Source organism: Lycium barbarum, chromosome 5 (genome assembly GCF_019175385.1).
Source record: "Lycium barbarum isolate Lr01 chromosome 5, ASM1917538v2, whole genome shotgun sequence".
Lineage (NCBI taxonomy): Eukaryota > Viridiplantae > Streptophyta > Magnoliopsida > Solanales > Solanaceae > Lycium > Lycium barbarum.
Window position 1 is genome coordinate 52,869,005 of NC_083341.1, and position 27,666 is coordinate 52,896,670.

A 27,666-nucleotide genomic window follows, 5' to 3' on the forward strand; every position below is an offset into this window, starting at 1 on the left:
TTGCACATATTCAACATCAATAATATTACAAAGAATGATAACTAAGCTAACACAAATACATTGACAAAGAACATGAAATATAGCACAATCTCAAGCCAAAAAAAAAATGACAACTAAACTAGTCAAATAAAGTTTATATTTTTTTTCACAAATTCAACATTAATAACATTGCAAATGATGTTTAACAAAGCTAAATAGATTAGCATTAGGCCTAAAATCTACAAATAAAACTAAAATTGAAAGAATTTTAAAAGCCCTAATTTAAGAGAAACTAACCTCAATTAATTAACTTCAAAACGGGTCTGGGGTTGGTGGGGACGGGCTGCGCAGGCGGCGGCACTGGGTGGAGGGGAGGGGGGCGGCGGGTAGTTAGGGTTTGAGGGGAATGGGAGTTTAATTGGGAATGGGAGTTTAAATGGGTATGAAAACTCGTTTGGAATGTTTTTAAAGAAAAATCGACGAACAAAACCGACCCTGTCTGTCGGTTTTTCCCGCACGTTTGACCAGATTTGACCCAAAAATTAAAAAAATAATAATAGGAAACCGACCCTGTCCGTCGGTTTCCTAAAAAAAATTATTTATTATTTTAAAAAAAAACAAATTGAATTGCATATTATTTAAAATATTTTTAAAAATAAAACCGACATCGTCTGTCGGTTTTATATTAATTATTATTATTTTAATAAAAAGCCGACGCAGGGAGTCGGTTTTCCGTCGGTTTTTTGTCCGTCGATTTTTGGCAGTTTTTTAGTAGTGATTATGTAAGAATTTTGTCATTTTAGATTTCTTAGTTAGTCATGGTTGAGGAGAATTAGATATTATCATGATGATTTAGACAATGTGAATGTGACCCCGCCCCCCCCCCCCCCCCCCCAAAAAAAAATGTTAGTATGTTATATTCTAATTACATGCTAATATACTTGCCCTCCGTAAGTGTCACATGTTTTATTAAGTCATATTGTAACATATTTGACTGTAAAGAAGTAGTATTATTTATGGAGAAGTTCGCCATGAAAATTTTGTGCTGGAGTAGAAATTAACTTTATTAGATGTTGTCATAACGCCTCATTCTCACTTTCTCTAAGTTTTCTGTGCTTCTTCTTCCTTTTCTGTTTCTATGTCAGCGTCTCTATTTGTTTTATAGTTATTTATGGTTACTTTTTGATTCCTCAAGTGTTGCATGTTGAGAATTTTCAGAGATGGACCTAATTGAAAATTGAGAATTTTTAGAGATGGACCATATAATTGAAGGTATCAAACTCCGGATTGAATTTTTCTTTTTGAGTTCAATGCGAAGAAACAAGTCATGACTCCAACTATGGAAACTGGTGGTCTTTGGGTGGCTCATATTTGAGAGGCAGGGAATGGACTTCTAAATTAGTAACTATTTTTAGAGGTTACTTTGGTGGTGAAAGGTAAGACAGCAGATTATATTTTATTTTCTCGTTCTTCGTTTCAATTGCACAGATTGGAGAGCTCTTTCTCTTCAAGCGCTTTTTGGTATGCTCTCTTACTCTTTCTTTCTTTCGCCCTTACTTTTTGGATTGGATTTGTAATTTCTTTGTTTTGGTTGTCGCTTTCATGATTTTGCTGTATTTTTTACTCTGCCGAGGTTTCAATTTTTTTCTTTATTGCAGCCTGTTGTTGATTATGGGAGTTTGATGTTTAGTTGTTAGCAGTCCCATCTTTTGGGTTCGTTTGTTTATTAATTCTATCAATGCATATAAGTCTTTGTGCCTCATTTTCACATGAATGTCATTATTTTGTTGAAATGCCAAGAATATTATATGAGTTGTACAGCTAAGATGATTACACTTCTTTTTATTGTTCTGCCATATTAGCATATTATAAATAGAAGAGCTTGCAAATATTAAGGAAGTCTTCTATTTCTGTGTGGAAGGAAGAAAGATCACTGTCTCTTTTATGGATCCATATTGGTAAGAATAGATATTTGGGTGCATCTATTATAGTTGCTAATTATACACGCGGTTAGAAATATTGTACTGAAAGATGAAAATAGATGAAAGAGATAACATCACATATATACATGCTAGATACTGAAAAATACCAGTACTTTAGCTCTTGATCTATGAATGAAATTTTGTTGTACTTGCCAAATTTACATAAGGTTATTTCCTTCCTTGATTGAACTGTTAGTAATATTTTTGTGGAATCATTGTAGGCGGAGACCTTTTGTCACGACCCGACTAGGGGCCGTGACGGGTACCCGGGGCTAACCACCGAGCACCACTCATTCTACTGCTCATCATACTCATTAAGCGTTCTTTTATCAAATTCATACTCAATTCACAGATAAATCATTTTTCGTGTGGAAACATAATTACTTTTATATACATAAGCCCTTCGGCTATCAAAATAATATAAACATATAAAATAGTAACATTGTGAGACCATACTACCTACACATGCGTATCTGCGAGCCTCTACTAGAGTACTAGACATATGGACGGCACAGGACCCCGTCGTACCCAAAATACATACATATATACACAAAAGAATAAACCAATAGCACCTCTGGAATAATGGAGTGCTCTGGTAAATCTGCTGATAGCCCCTAGGGATCTGCACCGTCTTCCTGTCTACCTGTGGGCATGAACACAGTGTCCAAAGAAAACGGACGTCAGTACGAATATTGTACTGAGTATGTAAGGCATAAACAATAATGATATATCAATGAAATACGGAGACATCGAATAAAGAGTGATCTGTAACTGACTGTCACTTAAAATTGAAATAATGCATGCTAACTTACTTCATAATCATCATCATATCATGTATGCATATATGTATAAGCTGCCCGACCATATAGGTACGGTGTGATAATCATTAGCCTGCGTCCAGGCCTCCCGCGTTACGGGTACCATCTCATGCCGTCCACTAGTGGTGTCTGCCCATGCCATCTAGACATGATGTATACGCTGCCCGCCTTAGCGGTGTATGCCCGGCTATATAGGCGCGGTGTAATATCATCAACTTGTACTCATCATAATGCATGCATAGAAACTCAAAGACAGCTATACTTTATCGAGGTGAGATAAGGTCGTGAACTCCCGATTCCATTATGGAGTATTTATAAGCATTCTGCCTCACCTTGAAGGAAATAGCATATAAAGTGAGTGTATACAATAACAACATCATTAAATTTGTAGGAACATCATATCATGAACTCTAGAATCTTTAGACTTAAGCTCATCATCATCATTATTGGACTCATAATGTATCTCTTATCTCATATGGCTATTCATGAACATAGACTCTTAGTTTTCCGGGATGTAAGAGATTCATGGAGAAGAAGGAAAATCATGCCATAGGATTCATGCCTTAGAAAGAAAGGACTAGCCTCACATACCTTTTTTCGTTTAACTAATCTATCGCTTGCTTATTCTCCTTCAATGCCCACGTTTTTACCTTCAAGAGAATTCGCATTAACATTAGCTAATCGATTATATGAACGTGTTACTATTTCTAGAGAAAATTGGGCAGCATTTCCTCTGTTTCTACTACTTTCTCCATATCATATATCAACTCCCAAACATCCATTACAACATTCACAATATAATAGGCAACAATCATCATTCACCTACATTATCCGCATTTCACAACTTCACTTCGATTTCTCCATAATTGTGGTTATAGTTCACTATCCCGTTTTCTCACATATAATACTTACCCCATGTTCTAAATGTCATTTATAGCGTAATTATAATCACAACATATCAATATTCATAATTCACCCCAAACTACTACTCAACAATGACATTATTCCCACATTTATGACCCATTTTCTATATATTTCTACAATCCAAGTGTTTTTAACTTTCAACACCTTAAATAATAAGGAATGATCATAAAAATCACCTTAGATAATGGAAGAATAAGCCTTTAGTGGGAATTCTCTTCTTGCAAAAAAACCCTAGTCCACTTCCCTTGAGATTTCTTGACTTAGATGAACTTTGATATGTTTCCTATACTTGATTTTTGTGGGGTTGATGAAGTTGATCATCAATTTCTCTTAGGTTCTTGTGGGTGAAGAATGGAGAGAGTTCTAGAGGATTCTTCAGGTGTGGAGAAGTGAAATGAAATGAAATAAATGAGAGAGGGTCCTTATATCAACATTTAAAATCTGTCCCGACCGGATTCTACGGACCAACATACGGTCCGTATAATTTATACTGACCGTATGTCTGGCTGTAGATCTGGTCCAGTGAGGTGTGCCATTCTGGGCTGATTATACGGCCAGTATAATTTATATGGCTAGTATGTTGGGCCGTATAATGCCCAGTTCATCCGAACTCTTTCTCGTTGACTCGTTTGATCTCCAATCCTTATGGACCCTTCTTGACACTAGATTAACACCTCAATTCCAATCTAAGGGACATTATCACCCTTCTCCGAAACATCTTTAATCCATCATCAACTTGTCGCTCATAATTCTTACCCGACACGCAACATATCCTTTGCTTTCCTTGACGACCTTCTTCCCTTACGTCAAATGTCTTTGAATCTCGATTAGGATCATCAAATTCTATTTCTTAATTATCAAAACATCGTATACGTCATGCTCTTCGCTAGCCTATTCACTGTACGTTAACAGGAAATTTTCCAAGGTGTAACATTCTTCCCCCCTTTTGGAACATTCGTCCTCGAATGTTAAACACTCGGGAATTCTACGAAAATTTCACTAGAGTTTCCCCTGTAATATGACACTACCATCCTGTCACAGCAACCCATAATAATATTGCCTCACAAGGCCACAACACAATAACAATATAAATTGGCCACACACGGCCAAAAACATGAAAAGAAAGTATACATACCTCATAATGTTAATGTTTCATCTTGGATCTCTCCTGGGTGCTGAAATAGATGCGGGTATTTGGATTTTATACTCTCTTCTGCTTCCCAAGTCATTTCTTCTCGGTTGTCATTCCTCCATAAGACTTTAACTGAGGCTACTTCCTTGTTTCGAAGTCTTCGTACTTGCCTGTCTAATATGGCAATGGGCACTTCTTCATAGGTTAGCCTTTCAGTCACTTGGACATCATCTATTGAGACAATTCTCATAGGATCTCCAACACACTTGCAGAGCATTGAGACATGAAAAACTGGATGGACTGATTCAAGCTCTGAAGGCAAGTCCAATTCATAAGCTACTTGACCCACCTTGCGGATAATCTTATAGGGTCCAATGTATCGAGGACTTAATTTCTCTTTCTTGTCAAATCTCATCACACCTTTCATTGACGACACCTTTAAGAATACCCAATCATCAATTTGAAATTCCAAGTCTCGCCGGCGGTTGTCCGCATAAGATTTTTGGCGACTTTGGGCTGTCAACAGTCGATCTCGGATCACCTTGACTTTTTCTATCGCTTGATGAATCAACTCAGGGCCTATCAGCTATACTTCTCCTATTTCAAACCATCCAATTGGGGATCTACACTTCCTTCCATATAAAGCTTCATACGGAGCCATCTAGATACTGGAATGGTAGCTATTGTTGTATGCAAACTCAATTAGAGGTAAGTGGTCATCCCAGCTACCACTAAAATCTAAGACACATGCTCTTAGCATATCCTCTAAGGTCTGAATAGTACGTTAGGCTTGTCCATCGGTCTGCGGATGAAATGCCGTGCTAAGTTTCACTTGAGTACCTAGACCTTCTTGGAAGAATTTCCAGAATTTGGCTGTAAATTGCGCTCATCTATCTGTGATAATGGATATTGGAATACCATGGAGTCTCACAATTTCTTTGAGATACAACCTCGCATAATCTTCTGCTGAGTAAGTGGTTCTAACTGGAAGAAAACGAGCTGCTTTCGTTAATCTGTCCACAATCACCCATATAGAATCATACTTTCCTCGGGAACGAGGTAATCCCACAATAAAATCCATGTCGATTACTTCCCATTTCCAAGTAGGGATTTCCATTGCTTGCAATAATCCTTCTGGCTTTTGATGTTCGATTTTCACTTGTTGGCAATTTGGACATTGAGCTACAAATTCCGCTATGTCTCTCTTCATGCCATCCCACCAATATATCAGCTTGAGATCATGATACATCTTTGTTGCACCTCGGTGAATAGAATACCGAGAATAATGAGCTTCTTCTAGAATTCGACGACGCAATTCTGCGACATTCGGAACACATAGCCTGCCTCGGTATCTGAGAATTCTATCAATAGAAGTTTCAAATGGGGACTTCTCTTTTTCATGAAATACGTCTCTATAAGGGCTCAACTGAGGATCTTCATATTGACGCTCCTTTACTTCCATATTCAAGGACGAAACTGTGGGATTATTAATACCAATCCCTGCACTACCTGTATCAATTACATGTACTCCAAGATTAGCTAGTTGGTGGAGCTCATGAATCATCTCTTTCTTTTCCGGAGGAACTTCATATAGGTTGCCCATTGATCGGCAGCTAAGCGCATCAGCTACTACATTTTCTTTTCCGGGGTGGTATAAAATACTTATATCATAATCTTTTAATAACTCTAACCGCCGCCTTTGCCGCAGATTCAAATCCTTTTGTTTGAAAATATACTGAAGACTCTTGTGATCTATATAGATATCAACATACACACCATACAAGTAATGTCTCCACACTTTTAATGCAGGAATAACTGCAGACAATTCGAGATCATGAGTTGGGTAGTTCTTTTCATGTTTCCGCAGTTGTCTCGAAGTATAAGCAATAACTTTACCGTGTTGCATTAACACACATTCAAACCCAACACCGGAAGCATCACAATACATAACATAACCATCTGGTCCTTCTGGAAGTGTTAAGACTGGAGCTGAGGTTAATCTATCCTTTAACTCTTGGAAACTGCGTTCACAAGCATCATTCCATTGAAATTTAGCTGACGTTGGGTTAGCTTCGTCAATGGGGGCTGAAATAGAGGAAAATCCCTCTACGAACCTTCTATAATAATCTGCCAATCCCAGAAAACTACGGACTTCTGTAGGCGTCGTAGGCCTTGGCCAAGTCTTCACAGCTTCAATTTTCTGAGTGTCGACTCGAATGCCATCATCTAAAATAACATGGCCCAAAAATGTCACAGAATTCAATCAAAACTCGCACTTTAAAAATTTTGCATATAATTCTCGGGTTCGAAGAATTCCAAGAACAATACGTAAATGATCTGCATGTTCTGATTCTGTGCGAGAGTATACCAGAATATCGTCAATGAATACTATTACAAATAAATCCAATAGGGGCCTGAATACATTATTTATCAAATTTATGAACACTGCCGGAGCATTAGTTAACCCAAACGACATCACCCGGAATTCATAATGGTCGTATCTCGTTCTGAAAGCTGTCTTGGGAATATCTTCTTTTTTAACTCTCACTTGGTGATAGCCTGACCGCAAGTCGATTTTGGAAAACCACTTGGCGCCATGTAGTTGATCAAACAAATCATCAATCCTTGGGACAGGATATTTTTTCTTTATTGTCACCTTATTCAACTGCCTATAATCGATGCACATTCGTAGGGACCATCTTTCTTTCTCACGAACAAGACTGGTGCTCCCCACGGTGATGAACTGGGTCTAATAAACCCCTTCTCAAGCAAATATTTCAACTGTGCCTTTAGCTCTTTCAATTCTGCCAGAGCCATTCGGTAAAGAGGAACAAAAATAGGCTTGGTGTCCGGCAACACATCAATAGCGAAATCAATCTCTCTTTTCGAAGGAAGGCCTGGAAGTTCATCTGGAAATACATCCGGAAATTCATTCACTACTGGAACGAATTGAAAAGTTAGCAGCTTTGCTTTGGTATCATGAACTCGGACTAAGTGATAAATATAGCCCTTATCTACATCTTGTTACACCTTGGAAAATTCCCCGTTAGTGTACAGTGAATAGGCTAGAAAGGAACACGAGGTATACAATGATTTGGATAAGTAAGAATACCAGTTGATGATCTTAATCGAGATTCGAAGACATTTGACCAAAAGGAAGAAGTTTAGTAAAGAAAGTAAAGGATATGTTGCATGTCGGGTAAGAATTTCGGACGACGAGTTAATGATGGCATAATGATGTCTTGGAGACAAGTAACAACGTCCCTTAGATTGGTATTGAAGTGTTAAACAAGTGTTAAGAAGTTTCCATAAGGATCGGAGATCAAACGAGTCGACGAAAACAAGTCCCGGACAACTGAACATTATACGGCCAGACATACTGGCCGTATAAAATCCACGGACCGTATGTCCAGGCCGTAGATTCAGTCCAGAACAGCATACCTCACTGGACCAAATATACGGTCTAACATACGGTCAGTGAAAAATATACGGACCGTATGTTGGTCCGTATAAGTTGATCCGGCCAGCTTTTAATAAAATATAAAGGACCCTTTTTTCATTTCATTTCAACTCACTTCCACTCTCGACACTTCAAGAAAACTCTAGAATATTCTCTCCACTCTTCATCCATGAGAATTCGAAGGAAATCCATGATCAATAACACCAAATCCATGAAACCAAGTGTATGAAACCTATCCAAAGTTCATCTAACTCAAGAAAACCCAAGGGAAGTGAAGTAGGGTTTTGGTGCTAGAGGAGTAACTCCACTCAAGACTTGTTCATCCATCACCTAAGGTAACTTTCATGACCATACCATGTTTTTTAAGGTATTGGAAGGCTAAGACACTTGAATTGTAGAAAGACATAGAAAATGGGTCACAAATGAGTGAATAGTGTCATTGTTGAATAGTGGTTGGGATGAACCATGAATGTTGGTGTGTTGTGATTGTGAATATGTTATAAATGATATTTAGACCATGGAATAAGCATTATATATGAGAAAACGCGATAATGAGCTATAGCCATAAATTGTGGAGAAATTGAAGAGAAATGGTGAATTATGGTAAGTGCATGTAAATGATGATTGTTGTTGCCATATTGTGAATGTTGATATGAACGTTTGAGAGTTGATATAGAACATGGGAAAGGTAGTATAAAAAAAGGAAATGCAGCCCCATTTTCCCTAGAAATAGTAGTGCGTTCTTATAGTCGATTAACTAACGTTAATGCGAATTCTCCCTTGAAGGTAGAAACGTGACATTGAAGGAGAACAAGCGAACGATAGCTTAGTTAAACGAAAAAGGTATGTGAGGCTAGTCATTTTCTTCTAATGGCATGAATCCTATATCACGACTCTTCCTTCCTCTTCATGAATTCTTACATTCCGAAAAAGCTAAAAGTCTATGTCCATGAATAGCTACATAAGATAAGAGATATATTATGAGCCTTATAATGATGAAGATGAGTTAAAGTATAGAGATTTTAAAATTTATGATATGATGATCCTATAGCGTTAATGATGTTATTTATTGCTTACAGTCACCTTATATGCTAATTCCTTTAAGGTGAGGCAGAATGTCAATGAGTGCTCCAGAATGAAATCGGGGGATCACGACCTTACGTCACCCCGATAAAGTATAGTCGTCCTTGAGCCTTATGCATGTACTATGATAAGTATATTATGATGAGCATGTTATGATGAGCATATTGTGATATAACACCGCGCCTATATGGTCGGGCAGTCACCGCTAAGGCGGGCAGCGTATACACCATGGCCAGATGGCATGGGCAGACACCACTAGTGGGCGGCATGAGATGATACCCCGGACGCGGGAGGCCTGGACGCAGGCTAATGTTATGATTATTAGACCGATCCGATATGGACGGGCAACTTATACATTATCACACCGTACCTATATGGACGGGCAGCTTATATATACTTATACATACATGACATGATGATGATTATGAGTAAGCCATCATGCACTATTTCCTTTATACTTGATAGTCAGATACAGGTGTTCCATATTAATACTTCTTTTATATCATTGTCTTATTTCATTGTTTATGCCTCTCATACTCAGTACATCAAAATCTATCATCTCTAGCTCAATTAAATCAGCTTTGGTCTGGCGATTGCATATCACAAGTACACAATTTTTATACACTTGTCTAGCTATCACAGGATCACCAACCGGAGTAGATACCTCAAAAGGTTTAATCGGCTCAGGTTTCACCCCAATACGACCAGCAACATACGGAGTAATATAAGACAAGGTAGAACCCGGATCTATCAATGCATACATATCATGGGAAAATACAGATAGTGTACCTATAACCACATCCCGGGAGGACTCGAGATCCTGTCGTCCGGCTAAAGCATACACACGGGGCTGAGTGACACCTGAAGTAGTTGCTCCCCCTCTGCCTCTACCTCGACCTGCTGAAATCTGGGGAGTCTGCCGTACCGGGCGCACTGAAGAGGAACCAGCCGCTGATCCTGTGGGCTGAACCCCAACTCTACCAATCACCGATGGGTAATCTCACATCATGTGCCCAACCTGGCCGCAGGCATAGCAAGCATCTGAACCTTGGCGACATTGTCCGGAATGTAATCTACCGCACTGGCTGCATCGCGGTACTGGGGGTCTCCTCTGGCTATAATCTCCCCCAAACTTAGAATCTGAGGCCCTCGAACTCGAACTCTGACCCTGTCCTGAACGAAAGGAATGATCAAATCTCCTACCTGCAAACCGTGGAGGTGCACTAGTTACCGACTGGCCTGAGTGTCTAGAATGTGTCTGCCTTGATCTCCCTCTATAATCACTTCCTGCCCCCACAGATCTGGCCCTCTTACTTTGGCTTCTATCGATATCACGATCACCCCTTTGCGGAGGTTATTGTCCTTCTAAATTCTGGGCATGGGCTTGTATTCGGGAAATATCCATCCCATCTTACAACGAAGCTGTCAAACAATCCTTAAATAAATGTGGCCCTAAGCCACTCACAAACCGGTGTACCCTATCTCCCATATCGGCCACCATAGTCGGGGCATATCTAGCCAATGAATTAAACTGAAGGCTATAGTCTCGGGCATTCATATTTCCTTACTTTAGATTTAAGAACCTATCCTCCCTAGCTCGGCGGACCTCGGGTGGCAAATAGTGGCGGATGAAAGCATCTACAAATTCTTGCCACACGGGAGGAGGCGCATTTTCTTTTCTTGATGCTAGCCAATTATTGTACCATAATACCGCCATATCTCGGAGTCTATAAGATGACAACTCCACCGATTCAGTTTCGGAGGCATGAATAATCCTCAATGTTCTCAGCATCTCATCAATAAAACCTTGCGGGTCTTCATCCGGCTTTGACCTGAAAAACTCCGGAGGATTCAAACTTATGAAATAACGAGCTCTGGTACTAGCTTCCGGATCACTTGGACCTACATTCTGCCACTGTGCCTGGGCGGCAACTAACTGTGTCAATAGATGGATAGCCTCGGTCACTTGTTGACCCGAAGCAACCGGTGGAGGAACTGGAGCTGAAGCTCCTCCTTGTTCTTCTATATTGGGCAGGGTGGAGGAAGTATTAGATGGGGCCTCATTATTTGACTCGCCCTCTTCTACATTCATTGGCGACTCTTTTTCTACCCGCCTTTTCATCGTAGTCTTGCCCTTCTGGGCGGCTGTACCTTTTTCCTTTGGCGACATTTATGAAATTATAACACACTATTAAGAGGAGAAAATCTTAGAACACAGCTCTATCACACGATCTCTTAAGATGAAAGATGAGAATTTTTCCTAAATGCCTTGTAGCCTCTTGTTTACTAGTGTGGCGCGCAAAACACCACAAACAAGACTCTACTAGACACGACTCGTAGACACTTCCTAGGACTGAACTGCTCTGATACCACTTTTGTCACGACCCGACTAGGGGCCGTGACGGGGACCCGGGGATAACCACCAAGCACCACTCATTCTACTACTCATCATACTCTTTAAGCGTTCTTTTATCAAATTCATACTCAATTCACAGAGAAATCATTTTTCGTGTGGAAACATAATTACTTTTATATACATAAGCCCTTCGGCTATCAAAATAATATAAACATATAAAATAGTAACACAGTGAGACCATACTACCCACACATGCGTATCTACGAGCATCTACTAGAGTACTAGACATATGGACGGGACAAGACCCCGCTGTACCCAAAATACACACATATATACACAAAAGAATAAACCAATAGCACCTTCGGAATAATGGAATGCTCCTGTAAATCTGATGATAGCCCCAAGGGATCTGCACCATCTCCCTATCTACCTGTGGGTATGAACACAACGTCTAAAGAAAACGGACGTCAGTACGAATATTGTACTGAGTATGTAAGGCATAAACAATAATGATATATCAATGAAATACGGAGACATCGAATAAAAAGTGATCTGTAACTGACTGTCACTTAAAACTGAAATAATGCATACTAACTTATTTCATAATCATCATCATATCATGTATGCATATATGTATAAGCTGCCCAACCATATAGGTACGGTGTGATAATCATTAGCCTGCGTCCAGGCCTCCCGCGTCTGGGGTACCATCTCATGCCGTCCACTAGTGGTGTCTGCCCATGCCATCTAGACATGATGTATACGCTGCCCGCCTTAGCGGTGTATGCCCGGCCATATAGGTGCGGTGTAATATCATCAATATATACTCATCATAATGCATGCATAGAAACTCAAAGACAGCTATACTTTATCGAGGTGACATAAGGTCGTGAACCCCCGATTCCATTATGAAGTATTTATAAGCATTCTGCCTCACCTTGAAGGAAATAGCATGTAAGGTGAGTGTATACAATAACAACATCTTTAACTTTGTAGGAACATCATATCATGAACTCTAGAATCTTTAGACTTAAGCTCATCATCATCATTATTGGACTCATAATGTATCTCTTATCTCATGTGGCTATTCATGAACATAGACTCTTAGTTTTCCGGGATGTTAAAGATTCATGGAGAAGAAGGAAAATCATGCCATAGGATTCATGCCTTAGAAAGAAAGGACTAGCCTCACATACCTTTTTCGTTTAACTAATCTATCACTTGCTTGTTCTTCTTCAATGCCCACGTTTCTACCTTCAAGAGAATTCGCATTAACATTAGCTAATCGATTATATGAACGTGTTACTATTTCTAGAGAAAATTGGGCAGCATTTCCTCTGTTTCTACTACTTTCTCCATATCATATATCAACTCCCAAACATCCATTACAACATTCACAATATAATAGGCAACAATCATCATTCACCTACATTATCCGCATTTCACAATTTCACTTCGATTTCTCCATAATTGTGGTTATAGTTCAGTATCCCGTTTTCTCACATATAATACTTACCCCATGTTCTAAATGTCATTTATAGCGTACTTATAATCACAACATATCAATATTCATAATTCACCCCAAACTACTACTCAATAATGACACTATTCCCACATTTGTGACCCATTTTCTATATATTTCTACAATCCAAGTGTTTTTAACTTTCAACACCTTAAATTACAAGGAATGATCATAAAACTCACCTTAGATAATGGAAGAATAAGCCTTGAGTGGGAATTCTCTTCTTGTACAAAAACCCTAGTCCACTTCCCTTGAGATTTCTTGACTTAGATGAACTTTGATATGTTTCCTGTTACACCTCAGAAATTTCTCCGTGAATGTACCAGGAATAGACTAACGGAGAATACGGGTAGATGATGTTTTAAGGAGAAGGGAACGACGTTTGACGACCTTAAGTAAGATTTCAAAGGCAATGGGAACAAGAGATAGGTTATGCTCCACAATGACTAAATTATAGGTTTTGAAGACTTGGAAGTCACAGATTTGCACTTTGGCCCAGTCGGCCGTAAAGTGAAATACGGACCGTAAAGTGGTATACGGCCCGTAAACCACCATGTCGTATTTCAACTTACAAAACTTCAACTTTCTGTCAAATGCTTAAATGGTTAAATACGACTTGGAATACAGACCGTAAATTGAAATACGGCTCGTAAACCGTGATCGTAAATCACCATGATCCTCAACATACCTTTCTGGTTTTGATATGCTTAAATACGACCACAATATACGGCCCGTAAACTGGAATACGGACCGTAAACTGGGTTTATGACCACTGAGCACTTCAGTCACTGTTCATTTCGGATTAGATTTTAAGTCATTAAAAGGAGACATAAGCTCATTCAATTCATTTCATCTCCACGATATTTCTCTCTAGAAACCTTTAAAATGCTCTCTACTCTTCATCACAAGAAAACCAAAGGAAATCCATGATCAATAACACCAAATCCATGAAATAAAGTGTATAAAACCTAACTAAAGTTCATCTCTCTCAAGAAACCCCAAAGGAGGTGAAGTAGGGTTTTGGTGCTAGAGGAGAAACTCCACTCAAGACTTTTTCAACCATCACCTAAGGTATGTTTCATGACTAAACCATGTTGTTTAAGGTATTGGAAGGTTAAGATACTTGAATTGTAGAAAGACATAGGAAATGGGTCATTAATGAGTGAATAGTGTCATATTTGGATGGTAGTCAGATTGAATCATAAAATGTTGGGGTGTTGTGATTGTGAATACTTTATATATGATATTTAGGCCATGGAATAAGTGTGATACATGAGAAAACGCGATAGTAAGCTATAACCATAAATGTGAAGAAATTGAAGAGAAATGGTGGATTGTGGTCAATGTATATGAATGATGATTGTTGATTGCAATATTGTGAATGTTGTTGTGAGCGTTTGGGAGTTGATATAGAACATGGGAAAAGTAGTGTAAACGAAGGAGGTGCTGCCTAATTTTCCCTAGCTTTAGAAAGCCCGTTCTTATAATTGCTTAGCTAATGATGATATAAATTCTCTTGAAGGTAGAACGTGTGCATTAAAGGAGAACACGCAAGCGATAGCTTAGTTAAATGTCAAAGGTATGTAAGGCTTATCCCTTCCTTCAAAGGCATGAATCTTTCAAACTTTCCATGGTCCTCCTATATGATGGAGCTTATGAGTCCTCAAATATACTAAATTACATACGAGCATGATAATGATGATAATGAGTTGAAGTATAGGGATTCGATAGTTCATGATATGATGATCCCGTAACACTGATGATGTCATTATTGATAACACTCACCTTATGCACTATTTCCTTCAAGGTGAGGCAAGGTACTCATAAATGTTCATAATATAATCGGAGGCTCACGACCTTACGTCACCCCGACATAGCCATGGTTGTCTTCAAAGTCTAATGTATACCCCTAATGCTAAATGTGAAATGATGTAAAGTCATGGTATGTTTATAAGATGATCAATAATGCTAACTTATAATATGCCTATGTTATGTATGAATATGCCAAGCTATGATAAGATTGTGACACGTTCATGAGATGTGTAATAGTGACGGGTAATGATTGATTTTGTGATGATGAGATTCCACCGTGCCTAGATGGCCGGGCATGTCACCGCTAAGGCGGGCTATGATGTTACACCGAGCCTAGAGGGCCGGGCATGATCACCACTAGTGGGCGGCATATGATGGTTACTCGGACGCGGGATAACGATGAGATATATGATGTGACGAGATGTGTGATGTGCTGTGACGAGATATGTGATGTGACGAGATATGTGCCATGATTATGTAAAATATGATATATGTACGAAATGTAATTGCTTATGACACTCTTGCAGGTTATATCTTTCTCTCATGGCTCACGATCCTCTTATTATATTTATTTCATTCTTGTCTTACATACTCAGTACAATGTTCGTATTGACGTTCGTTTTCTTTAGACGCTGTGTTCATGCCCACAGGTAGACAGGGAGGCGAGCTTGAGCCAGACTCGTAGAAGCTGTTAGCCGATTGAAAGCACTCCTTTGTTCCGGAGGTGCTTGACTATTCTTTTGTGTATAATTGTATATGTTGGGCTCGACGGGGTCCTGTCCCGTCCATGCATTTTGTACTTCTTTAGAGGCTCGTAGATACAGAGTGTGGGTTATGTGGTCGGACAAAGTCACTATGGTATAATTGTGTATATATATATATATATATATATATATATATATATATATATATATATATATATATATATATATATATTATTTTGATAGCCTAAAGGGCTTATGTATATGAAATTATTTATGTTTACAAATGAAACCTGACTTTCTTATGATTTGAGTGTAAAAATCGATAAAAGAGTAGTTAATGAGAATGATGAGTAGTAGAGTGAGTGGTGCTCGGTGGTTATCCCCGGGTACCCGTCGCGGCCCCTAGCTGGGTCGTGACATTTCCTATACTTGATTTTTGTGGGGTTGATGAAGTTGATCATCAATTTCTCTTAGGTTCTTGTGGGAGAAGAATGGAGAGAGTTCTAGAAGATTCTTGAGGTGTGGAGAAGTGAAATGAAATGAAATGAAATAAATGAGAGAGGGTCCTTATATCAACATTTAAAATCTGTACCGACCGGATTCTACGGACCAACATACGGTCCGTATAATTTATACTGACCGTATGTCTGGCCGTAGATCTGTTCCAGTGAGGTGTGCCATTCTTGGCTGATTATACGGCCAGACATACGGCCAGTATGTTGGGCTGTATAATGCCCAGTTCATCCGAACTCTTTCTTGTTGACTTGTTTGATCTCCAATCCTTATGGACCCTTCTTGACACTAGATTAACACCTCAATACCAATCTAAGGGACATTATCACCCTTCTCTGAAACATCTTTAAGCCATCATCAACTTGTCGCTCATAATTCTTACCCGACACGCAACATATCCTTTGCTTTCCTTGACGACCTTCTTCCCTTACGTCAAATGTCTTTGAATCTCGATTAGGATCATCAAATGCTATTTCTTACTTATCAAAACTTCGTATACGTCGTGCTCTTCGCTAGCTTATTCACTGTACGTTAACGGGAAATTTTCCAAGGTGTAACACCTTCCTCACTCTACTGTAATAAATTTAATCCTCAAAGTCAAGTGACTACCCCTGAAAAGGCAACTAGACTTAGACTATAATTACCCTTCTTACTTCATAAAAAAAAAACTAGACTTACACCATAATTGCTTCCAAAGAACCACAACAAGCAGATTGTCATATTCCCTTTACAAGGTTTACTGGACGAGATTTCTTCTTCTATCTGTTATCATAGAAACTGGCTTATTGTTGCTAAATATTGCTCTAAGGTCTAGTTCGAGAATTTTAATGACTATTCCCACGCCTTTAAGTATGCCAGTTGACCGTAATTACTTTGCAGTTGGCCTTTGCTCATTAGACAAGTTACAAGATTGACTTAGCCATCCAATTTCCTTAAAAGGAGTTATAATTTGGGTATTATAGTCCTTTTGTCATGGAGCGACAAGTCAACATGGAAGAAAACAATAGAGAAACTGATGCTGAAAAGAGTAAGAAGCAAATAGCAATCATCGGTGCCGGGGTCTTCTTGTATGCAAACACGCACGAGAACAAGGATTTGATCCTATAGTCTTTGAATCCTCAAATGGTATTGGCGAAGTATGGTCCAACACCATTGAGTCCACTAAGCTTCAAACACCCAAAGATTTTTACTAGTTCTCAGATTTTGCATAGCCAGAGCCAGTCACCGAGGGCTTCCCTCATCATGATCAAGTCAAGGACTATATTGACTCCTGTGCACTTCACTTCAACATCGTTCCCCATATTCGGTTTAACTCCAAGGTAGTTAGCATTGATTACTGCTGTGAGGATGATGGTGAAGAAATGCCCGCTGGTTGTGATGAGGGTCTGTGGGGTGCACAGGCCAGGCATTCCCTCCTAAACGCAAATGGGTTGTCACAATACTTGATATCCTCCATCCCCTGGACCCATATAAGGTAATTTACACGACACTCTTTTTTCTTTAGTTTGTTGCTTTATATTCATATGTTTAAGAGCACAAGTTCTAGAGAGTACTTTTGGTACTGCCTTATAAAAGGAAACAGATGAAGTACTATTTGTTGTTATGCAGCATTCCCTTGTGATCAAAATTTGCATTTTTGTAGTACTTTTATGGCGACTAAAGGGGTCACTCCCGAAAACCTAATTTTTTGTAGTGGATCTTATGATATTGAAATGTTTTTGCAATGGTAGGTTTATGAAGTTGATTTCGTTATCTTATGCATTGGAAAGTTTAGTGGCCTGCCAAATATCCTCCACTTTCCAATGAACAAAGGGCCAGAAGTATTTGATGGCAAGGTTATACACTCCATGGACTATGCTAAAATTGGAAGTGTTAAAATATAAGCATGTCACTGTTATTGGATTCCAAAAATTAGCAATAGATCTAGTCGCAGAAGTTGCCAGGCTAAATGGTACTCCTACTTAGTAATTAACTGGATACATTAAACTACTGCTCAATATTTCTTGCATAGAACCAGTCTCAATTTTTGCCATTAGATCTATTTCCAACTAATAAGTTATTTACTAGAGATGTTTGAATTTTCAATAATTGACGTTATGCAAAAAAATTCCATGCTTCGCTATGCGAATGCTAGCTATGCCATTCAGGAGAGAATCTACTAGTTTGCGGCAGACTTCTTTGGACTGATAAAGGGCTTTATAATTTGTTCATTTTCAGAAGTGGAACATCCATGCACATTGCTACTTAGGACCGTACATTGGACAACACCCGAAGGCTTTTTGAAAATCTGTTTTCGGAATTTGAATAGATTCTCAGAGTTAATGATCCACAAGTCCCATGAAGGATTTTTTCTTTGGTTGTTGGCAACTTTACTGTCACCTCTGGTAACTTCCTTAATTTACCTCACATTGGGCTACTCAGAATCTTTTTAAGCCCTCAGTGATGTTTTGCTTTTAGCATTGTGTACAATTGATTGTTTTGCTTCTTAATTTTAGCTCTGGATATTTTCGAAGTTTGTGGAAAGTTATCTCAAATGGATATACCCATTAAAGAAGTACAATATGGTTCCATAGCATGGCTTTCTTAGACAGATATCTTCTTGCGTGTTCACAGTCTTGCCAACTGATTTCTACAAGAGGCTTGAAGAAGGGAGCCTCATCTTAAAGAAGTTGAAAGGTTATTACTTCTGTAGAACCGGACTCATCATGGACGAGGAGGAAAATCTTCCTTTGGAAACAGACGTTGCCATCTTTGCAACTGGATACAGAAGTGATAATAAACTTTGTGATATTTTCACCTCAACCTATTTTTAGAAAAACATTATTGGCTCTTCAGCTCCCTTCTACCGCGAGTGCATATACCCGTGTATTCCACAGCTTGCGATACGTGGGTATTCTGAGAGCTCTTCAATACTATACACCACTGAGATGTAGAGAAAATGGCTAGCTTATTTCATTGCAGAAATTTTAAGCTACCAACGACAATGGAAATGGAAGAAGATGTCCTGAAATGGGAAGAATGTATGCCACGTTATGCTTGTGGATACTAAAAAAGAGCCTGTGTGAGTGTGTTGTTACAAATATAATGCAATGATCAGCTTTGCAGGGACATGAATTCGAATCCCAGAAGAAAGAAAAACCTGTTGAGTGAACTCTTTGTCCCTTATAAGCCTTCTGATTACCAAAGATCTATTTAGTTTCAGCACAACAATGTTTTATCAATTGATCTTTACTGTACAAAGCTTCCTAATGTAGCATGAAGGAAATTTCATGAATTGTTAGTTTCATAATCTTGTTTGTTCCCTACAACATTAGGTTTCTCTTTTTTCAATGAATAGAAATGTAGTTTCTTACTTGGACCTGCTTATGTTATAAGGCCAAAGCCAAATATGGTTACAAAGTGTTTCTTAGAGTGTTCTCTGATTTACCATTATCCATGTAATAAAATGTGAGAAGAGAACAATATTGGCATAAAATTTTCCATTTCTTGATGATCAAACCATTACATTGTATAGCTAAATATATAGGAAAATGACTTGCATATTCTAGCTAATAATTATTGACACTTGTCATCTTTCTATTTGATGACTTGTAACAAACATTGTAAAGAATATTCCTCATCTAGATATTTCTATGCTACCTGTACACGTATGTATTCTAAGTGTAAATTATGAGGTGATTTCAATCTGGATCTTGTTGTGTATTTGGAACTTGGGCCATGCCCAAGTCTGCTGAATGAGGCCCAAAGCTTCTAACTGAGTTGGCCCAAGATATAATATTGTCTGAAGCCTTCTTTGTTTCCATCGACAAGTTCAACATATGGTTCTTTTCTTCTACACCTTCAACATCATCGATAATGTTACTAGCACCATTGTCAACACCCCCCTCAAGTTGGAGGGGGCTGAAAATACACCCAACTTGCTGAGAGATTGAAGGTGAAGAGGTCCAGTCAAGGATTTAGTAAAAAGATCTGCAAATTGGGAAGAAGATGGGACAAAGGAGAGTGAAATTAGGCCAGCAAAAAAATGTTGACGAATTAAATGGCCGTCGATATTGACATGTTTCGTTCGTTCATGAAAAATGGGGTTTTTGGCGATGTGTATGGCAGCCTGGCTGTCAGAGTGTAAAGGAACAGCTAATTTCAAGGGCACAGTGAGATATTAAAGAAGACGAAGGAGCTATGTTATTTCTGCGACTACACGCCTCATAGAGCAGTATTCTGCCTCAGCAGAGCTTAATGAAATAGAAGTTTGTTTCTTGGACTTCCAAGAAATGGGAGAAGTTCCAAGGGAGATGTAAAACCTAGAAACAGAACACCGAGTATCGGGACATTTTCCCTAATCAGAGTCACCGAAGGCAAGTATTTCGTAGGAAGGAGAAGAAGACATGGAAAGCCCCAAATTCGGGTCTTTGAGGAGATATCGGAGTACCCTTAAAGCAGCACTTAGGTGGGGTTATCAGTTATTGGACATGAATTGGCTAAGGTGTTATACTGTGTATGATAGATCCAGACGAGTGTGGGTGAGATAATTGAGTTTTCTGACGAGTCTACGGTAAAAGGTAGGGTAAAAAATGATGGGACCATGGTCAAGATGAAGTTTTTCTGCATTCTCAAGAGGTGAATTGACTAGACGAAGATGAACTAAGTTGAATTCTTGAAGTAGTTTAATGGTGAATTTTCGTTGACATAGAATCAGACCATGATTTTCCTTGAATACTTCCATACCTAGAAAGTAATGTAAGTTTCCCAAATCCTTTATCTGAAATTCCTGATGTAAAAAGTGTTTAATGTCTTGAATTTCTATTAGATTGTTCCATGTTAACACAATATCGTCGACATACACAGCTAGAATAGTTACTGAATCCCTAGATTTCTTAATAAAAAGTGAATAATCATTAGAACTGTTTGAATATCCCTTAAAACTGAGAGCTGCAGTCAATTTTGCGTACCACTGTCGAGATGCTTGGTGTAGACCATACAGGGATTTTCGAAGCTTGCAAACCTTAGTGGAATTAGGAGGAGAAAACCCAGGGGGAAACTTTATATATACCTCCTCGGCTAGATCACCATGCAAGAAGGCGTTATTCATATCTAATTGAAACAAATCCCACTTCTTCTTTACTGCCACCACTAATAAACATCGAATTGTTGTCATTTTAATCACTAGGGAATATGTCTCTGTGAAATCCACACTTTCAACTTGAATGTCACCTCGCACAACCAACCTTTCCTTTAGTCTCTCAATTAAACCATCAGAGTGGTGTTTGACTTTGTAGACCCATTTGCAGGGCAAGGCCTTGTGTCCATTAGGAATATCAACAACATCCTAAGTCCCATTATGAATCAGTGCCCTGTATTCTTGATCCATGGCAGATTTCCATCTAGGATGCAGTGCAGCCTGGGTATAACTATAGGGTTCACTTATTTGATGGATAGAATTCAATAATTTCTGGTTTGGAAGGGATAGGGCAGAAAAAGAAAACACATTGGGTGAAAGAGTAGTGTCAAAACATGGTGTGGAAACATCAGTGAGGTGAACAAGATTATAGTAGTATTCATTCAGATATGAGGGTGGTTTATTTTCCCTAGTAGATTGTCTAGTAGGATCATGAATGACAGGAATTTCAGGTTCATTTAATGGAATAGAAGAAGAGGAAGAAGACTCTGTGTTGTGTGTGGTTGGGGTAGGAACATATGATGTTGTTTGTGTTGGAGGAATAGGAGTGACATTCTCTGTTGGTGGAGGTATAGAAGAAAGGATAGGTGATTGCTCAGTTAGGGAATTTGTGGATGGTGTAGTAAACAGTAGCTGTGTGTTTTGGCTTTTAGAAGCAAAAGGGTAATGCAATTCATGAAATAACACATCCCTGGATGTGAATATCCTTTTGATCTGCAGGTTAAGGAGCTTGTATCCCTTCATAGCATGGGGATATCCAATGAAAACACAAGCTTGGACCCTAAGATCAAACTTACCCCTATTCACAGAAGATGTAGAAACATAGCACAAGCACCCAAAGCTTTTCAAATTTTGGTAGTTAGGGGTTCTTCCAAATAGCTTCTCGTAAGGTGTTTTTAGGTTAATGACTTTGGAGGGAAATCTGTTAATTAAGTAGGTGGCAGTCAACACACATTCTCCCCAACATTCAATAGGTAAATGTGATTGAAATGAAAGGGCTCTTGAAGTTTCTAAGAGGTGTTTGTGTTTTCTCTCAACAACACCATTTTATTGAGGTGTTCCAACACAAGTAGTTTGATGGATTATCCCTTGGAATGACAAAAATTCAAATTGTATTTTCCCAATTCAAAGCTCAAATGCGTTATTAGACCTAATCATTTTAACCTTTAATTAAAACTGTCTTTCCACCATTTCTAAGAAATACTTTAAGATGGGAAAGGCATTAGATTTGATAGATAGCAAATATGTCTATGTTCCCCTACTATGGTCATCCATAATTGTTAAGAAGTATTTGAATCCATTGTGTGTAGGAGTAGAATAGGGCCCCCAGGTGTCAATGTGTATCAATTCAAAATTCTGTGTTGTAGAAATAGAACTAGTTGGAAAGGGAGTCTATGTTGCCTAGCCAATGGACAAATAGAACAAGGAGTACTGAATTTAGAACAAATAAAAGCAGGAATAGTACCAACATTCTTCATACTATAAATAGGCAAATGCCCAGTCTATAATGCTATAACATAGCTGGTACAATTGGTAGATACTGCATAATTTAAAACAGGAACAATATTGGCTAAGCCTTGATTAGAAATTGAAATTAAACTAGGAACAACATTGGCTAGGCCTTGATTAGAAACTGAAACTAAACTAGAAACTCCATTGGCAATGCCTTGATTTTGACTTGAAACTGGATTGAAAGTGTTGAGGATGGGTGGCTGAAAACTGGAACTAGCTGGTCTTGAATGGAAGACATATAAACCCTTTTGTGCTTCACCAATTCCCAGAGGGCTCCTCACTGAAGGGCCCAGCAAAAGACAAATAGTGGGGGTGAATGCTAGATGACATTGAAACTGATGACACAATTGGAAAACTGACACAGAACTCTAGACAAGACCAAATTGGGCATCAGGGTCACAGAACCTGCATGAGTGACCTTGACTTTAAAGGAATTGGGTAACTTAACCATTACTGGAATTGCAAGAGGTTTTAAATTATCAAACATTTATTTGTTATAACTCATGTGTTCTGTCGTTACACTATCCAAAATCCAAGTATATTCATCAAACTGTATTTAGAACATGTGTATTTGTAGAGTGTTTCATACCAGCACAGTTTGCAGTTATGGCTCCATCTGATATGGGGGTACCTTGTTCAAAATTGAATTGTTGGAGAAGTTCCATGATCTATGCTAATGGTCCTTTTACATCAGGTGCTGCTGTAGCATTGGCCAAATTGGCTCTAGGTCCATTTTGGACTTGCTGTCTCTGCTCGGTAAAATTTGAAATCTGAGGGAAATCCATGCAGCTTGAAGCACTTGTCAGTGGTATGACCAACCTTTTTGCAGTAAGAGCAAGTGTTTCCATGTCCTGTGTAGTTTCTCCTGTTATCTGAGTTTGTTCGGTTTCCCTGATAGTTTGACCTCCTGTTAGAGCTTTGTCCAGCAGCAACAAATGATGAAGATTCTATTGGATTAGGGGAGGAATGGTGAATTTCTGCTTGTTTCTCATCTTGTTTGGCAAGAGAATAAACATGACTAACAAAGGGCAATAGTGTATTCATCAGAATGTTTCTTCTCTGACCAAGGTAAGAGTCATTCAAGCCTATTAAAAACTGCAAAAGTCTTTCATCATCTTGTGCTTTATCATTCTTTTCTCTAGATCCACAGTTGCAATCACAAGTGCACATAGAAAATGTCTTCATAGCATCTAGTTCATCCCAAATACACTTTAGCTTTGTAAAATACGCAATGACAGTGAGATTACCTTGAACCAATCCTGATAATTCTTTTTCTAATTGAAACAGCTTAGCACTATTGGTTTGTCCAAATCTGGACTCCAGATCTGACCACAGAAGTTGAGCACTCTGATAGTAAACTACACTCTCAGCAATTTCTTTTGAGAGTGAGTTTAATAGCCATGACAACACTATGTCATTGAATCTTGTCCAAGCATTCAACAGAGGAGCACCAGCAAGAGGTTTTGTAAGGGTTCCATATATGAAACCAGTCTTATTTTTGGTAGATAATGCTATTAACATGGTCCTCTTCCATCCTCCAAAACCTTTGCCATCAAAAGGTGAACTAACTAGCACCATTCCTGGTGCATCAGAGGGATGGAGATAATAAGCATGGGTGGAGTCGACTGCAGTGGGGTTTCTCGTCTGAGTGGTAACATTTTCTGTTGTATCTCCCATGGTGAATCAAGTATGAAAGAAACTGAACAAAGAGAGAAGAAGAAAGTTGGATCAAGAAAGGAAGAAGGAGATCGAAAGAGAGGACTAAGCTTGCTCTGATACCATGTGAGAAGAGAACAATATTGGCATAAAATTTTCCATTTCTTGATGATCAAACCATTACACTGTACAACTAAATATATAGGAAAATGACTTGCATATTCTAGCTAATAATTATTGACACTTGTCATCTTTCTATTTGATGACTTGTAACAAACTTTGTAAAGAATATTCCTCATCTAGATATTTCTATGCTACCCGTACACGTATGAATTCTAAGTGTAAATTATGAGGTGATTTCAATCTGGATCATGTTGTGTATTTGGAACTTGGGCCACGCCCAAGTCTGCTGAATGAGGCCCAAAGCTTCTAACTGAGTTGGCCCAAGATATAATATTGTCTGAAGCCTTCTTTGTTTCCATCGACAAGTTCAACAGATGGTTCTTTTCTTCTATACCTTCAACATCATCGATAATGTCACTAGCACCATTGTCAACATCAAATGGTCTATTGGTATCTAACTAGCAGTCTTTTCCTTTTCTTGCAGTTGTTTGTTGGATTTTTCTTTATTAGTTTGTTTCTGTTTTTTGAGACTATCAAAGTTTATGGATACAAGTCAATTGCTTTTGTCCAGTAGCTAAATGACTTGACTGTCCAGTTGTTGCACCCTCTTTTTCACCACCAGATATCTCTTTATTTTTTTAGGTACAAAAACAGTAGCATTTGGGCTCAATTTGCTTCGAACTGGCGTTTGTGGTGTGCTAATTTCTGGATAATATTCTCCATCCTCTCGTTCCTGAGAGGCAGCACTATCATCTTCTTCAACCTGATCAGCCCAACATTTCTTGGACGAAGCCTCTTCATTACTATAGTCCCTTCTGGATCTGTAGAAGAACACAAAGGTTGGCTGTCCCCTTTGCTTCAGCTTTTTCCAAATTTTTATCATTCCCTATTGATATGAATTGCTGTCCGGACTCGTCATGCTGCTCTCCAACTCTCTATAGATTGAGAAGGGATTTCTTGCATCGAGGTATTCATAGGAAGCAAAGGTAACTGAATCTTGTTAGTAATTTCCATCAGAATAGATGAACAAATAGGATTAGTTCGCTTCAAGATTTCAATCCCATACTCGTTGACTCGAAATACTGGAGAATTAGCTGATCCATGCCCGAGCTCTTTCAAGTTTTGCTGCTGTCCCATAGCTATTTCGTTCTGAATCGAACCATCCACCATTGCCAATTTGCTGCAATCATAAGAATTATCTTGATCAACATGCGCCTCTGTGACGACTTGTAAATTCATAGCAGCTTCTCAAAAACCATCAGCAGCTTTTCCAAAACCGTCAGCAGCTTCTCCTTTATCAGAAATATCAGCTGCACCATATTCGTCATGCAATAATGCATCATATGGATTTTTGACTGTTTGTTGCACGACCTTAGGACTCCTATTAATAAGAGATCCAATCCGTATACCACCAATTTTTTTCCTTGTCAAAACAGTCCACTCTCCTTCAACATTATTTTCAGTAGCCTTGCCTTCAACTTTGAGAAGATTTGTGGTCACTCCCTCTTCAGAATCACTAGATGAATTTTCAACTTGAAGAATATTATCAACATCACTATACCCCCAGCTATGTCACCTTGTTCTGCCTCTGCTTGATCAGAATTAATATTCAAATCTTTGCTTGGCTTCGCGCATTCAGTTTCATTTATCTTTTGCCTAGAATTTTGGAGTTTCAAAGACACGACTAAAGCTCGATCAAGAGCTGTAGCATGTGTTGGTTTGAGCACTGTTTCACGCCCCTGTTCATCAAGAGTTTGTCCAGCTCTTTCAACTTGATCAACTAAGACCAAAGCTTGTTGATCACTCACAGCGACTGCTTGATCTAAGTACTCATCTTCCCAATTTTCTTGAACCCTGTAGCATCAATTACTTTACCAGAGTCTTCGTCCTTGCCATTAACAACTGAAACAGGCTGTTCTGTACGGTTAATTCATTCCCTTGCATCTTTCCATTGTGTTGAAATTATTTGTTCCAATACCTGTAGCATCTGATTTCTCACCCAAATTAATAAGTAACACTTTGTGCAGCTCGCCTTGCATCAATAATTTCCCTAGCATCTCCCTGATGCTTTTCACCTTGCATATTTCATACATAATTCCCCTATAGGTTTTGACACTATTCAATCTACGTACTTCATCTTTGTGACCTTGATGTTTACAAGTGCAGCAATACGAAGGTAAATAATCATAAGTAATTATTTAATACACTACCTTCAATTCATTCGACTAGGGCTCTTTAATGAACATCCTCACACGTTCAGGCACAAAGAAGCCAGTAACTCACTTCGACTTTTAACTCTTGCTCTGCATGGTCTTGTTTGATCTGTGGTAGCTCGATCAACAACCAAAGGTCTGCCAACAGCTGAGGCTAACGAATACAGTGCCTGTTGCGTGAAGAATTGCATTGATAAATTCTGAAACGATATCCAAGCAAAGCAAGGGATGATTCTTCTTTGGGATTAAACCACGGGTCCAACGAAAAAAAAAATCTAAACTGACAGTCTTCCGCCATGGATATTTTCCTAACAATAATTGAAGAAACTGACGTAGAATAGACAGTAATAAAATCCTCATGTGCCTCAATCGGATTAAAATATGTCGCGTGAATCCAATGAACCAATGTTACATGCCCCTTTAAACGAGTTGTTGCGGAAAAAACTTTCTCAACTCAGTCATTGTCAGCCTCCCATATGAAAACTTTGCAAGAAGAGCATATAGCAAAATTTTCCTCTTTAATATACCCTTGAATATCAGATGAGTCGAATACTATAGTAGGTTCTCGATTGATTATCTCAACAGGTTTCAATTGAAATACCTTCCCAGTTGTGCCAAGGGTTGGTTTGAGTAGTGTTGCATAAATTGGAGGGTCTGGTGGATCGTTTACCCCAGCAGAAGAAAGCGTGAGAAGGAGGGGG

The 27,666-nt window shown here is 38.7% G+C and overlaps 1 protein-coding gene across 1 annotated transcript; it reads right to left on the reverse strand.

Annotated features, from left to right (window-relative positions):
• Positions 1 to 23,696: 23,696 nt before the first annotated feature.
• On the reverse strand, positions 23,697 to 24,650 carry LOC132639403 (uncharacterized). The gene has a single exon (XM_060355850.1). The coding sequence runs from the start codon at positions 24,648 to 24,650 to the stop codon at positions 23,697 to 23,699; it is 954 nt and encodes a 317-aa protein (XP_060211833.1).
• Between the last annotated feature and the right edge of the window lie 3,016 nt (positions 24,651 to 27,666).

What these genes read in the sequence shown, in the direction of transcription:
- LOC132639403 (XM_060355850.1), bottom strand. Translation starts at nt 24,650, where the DNA reads ATGGGAGATACAACAGAAAATGTTACCACTCAGACGAGAAACCCCACT.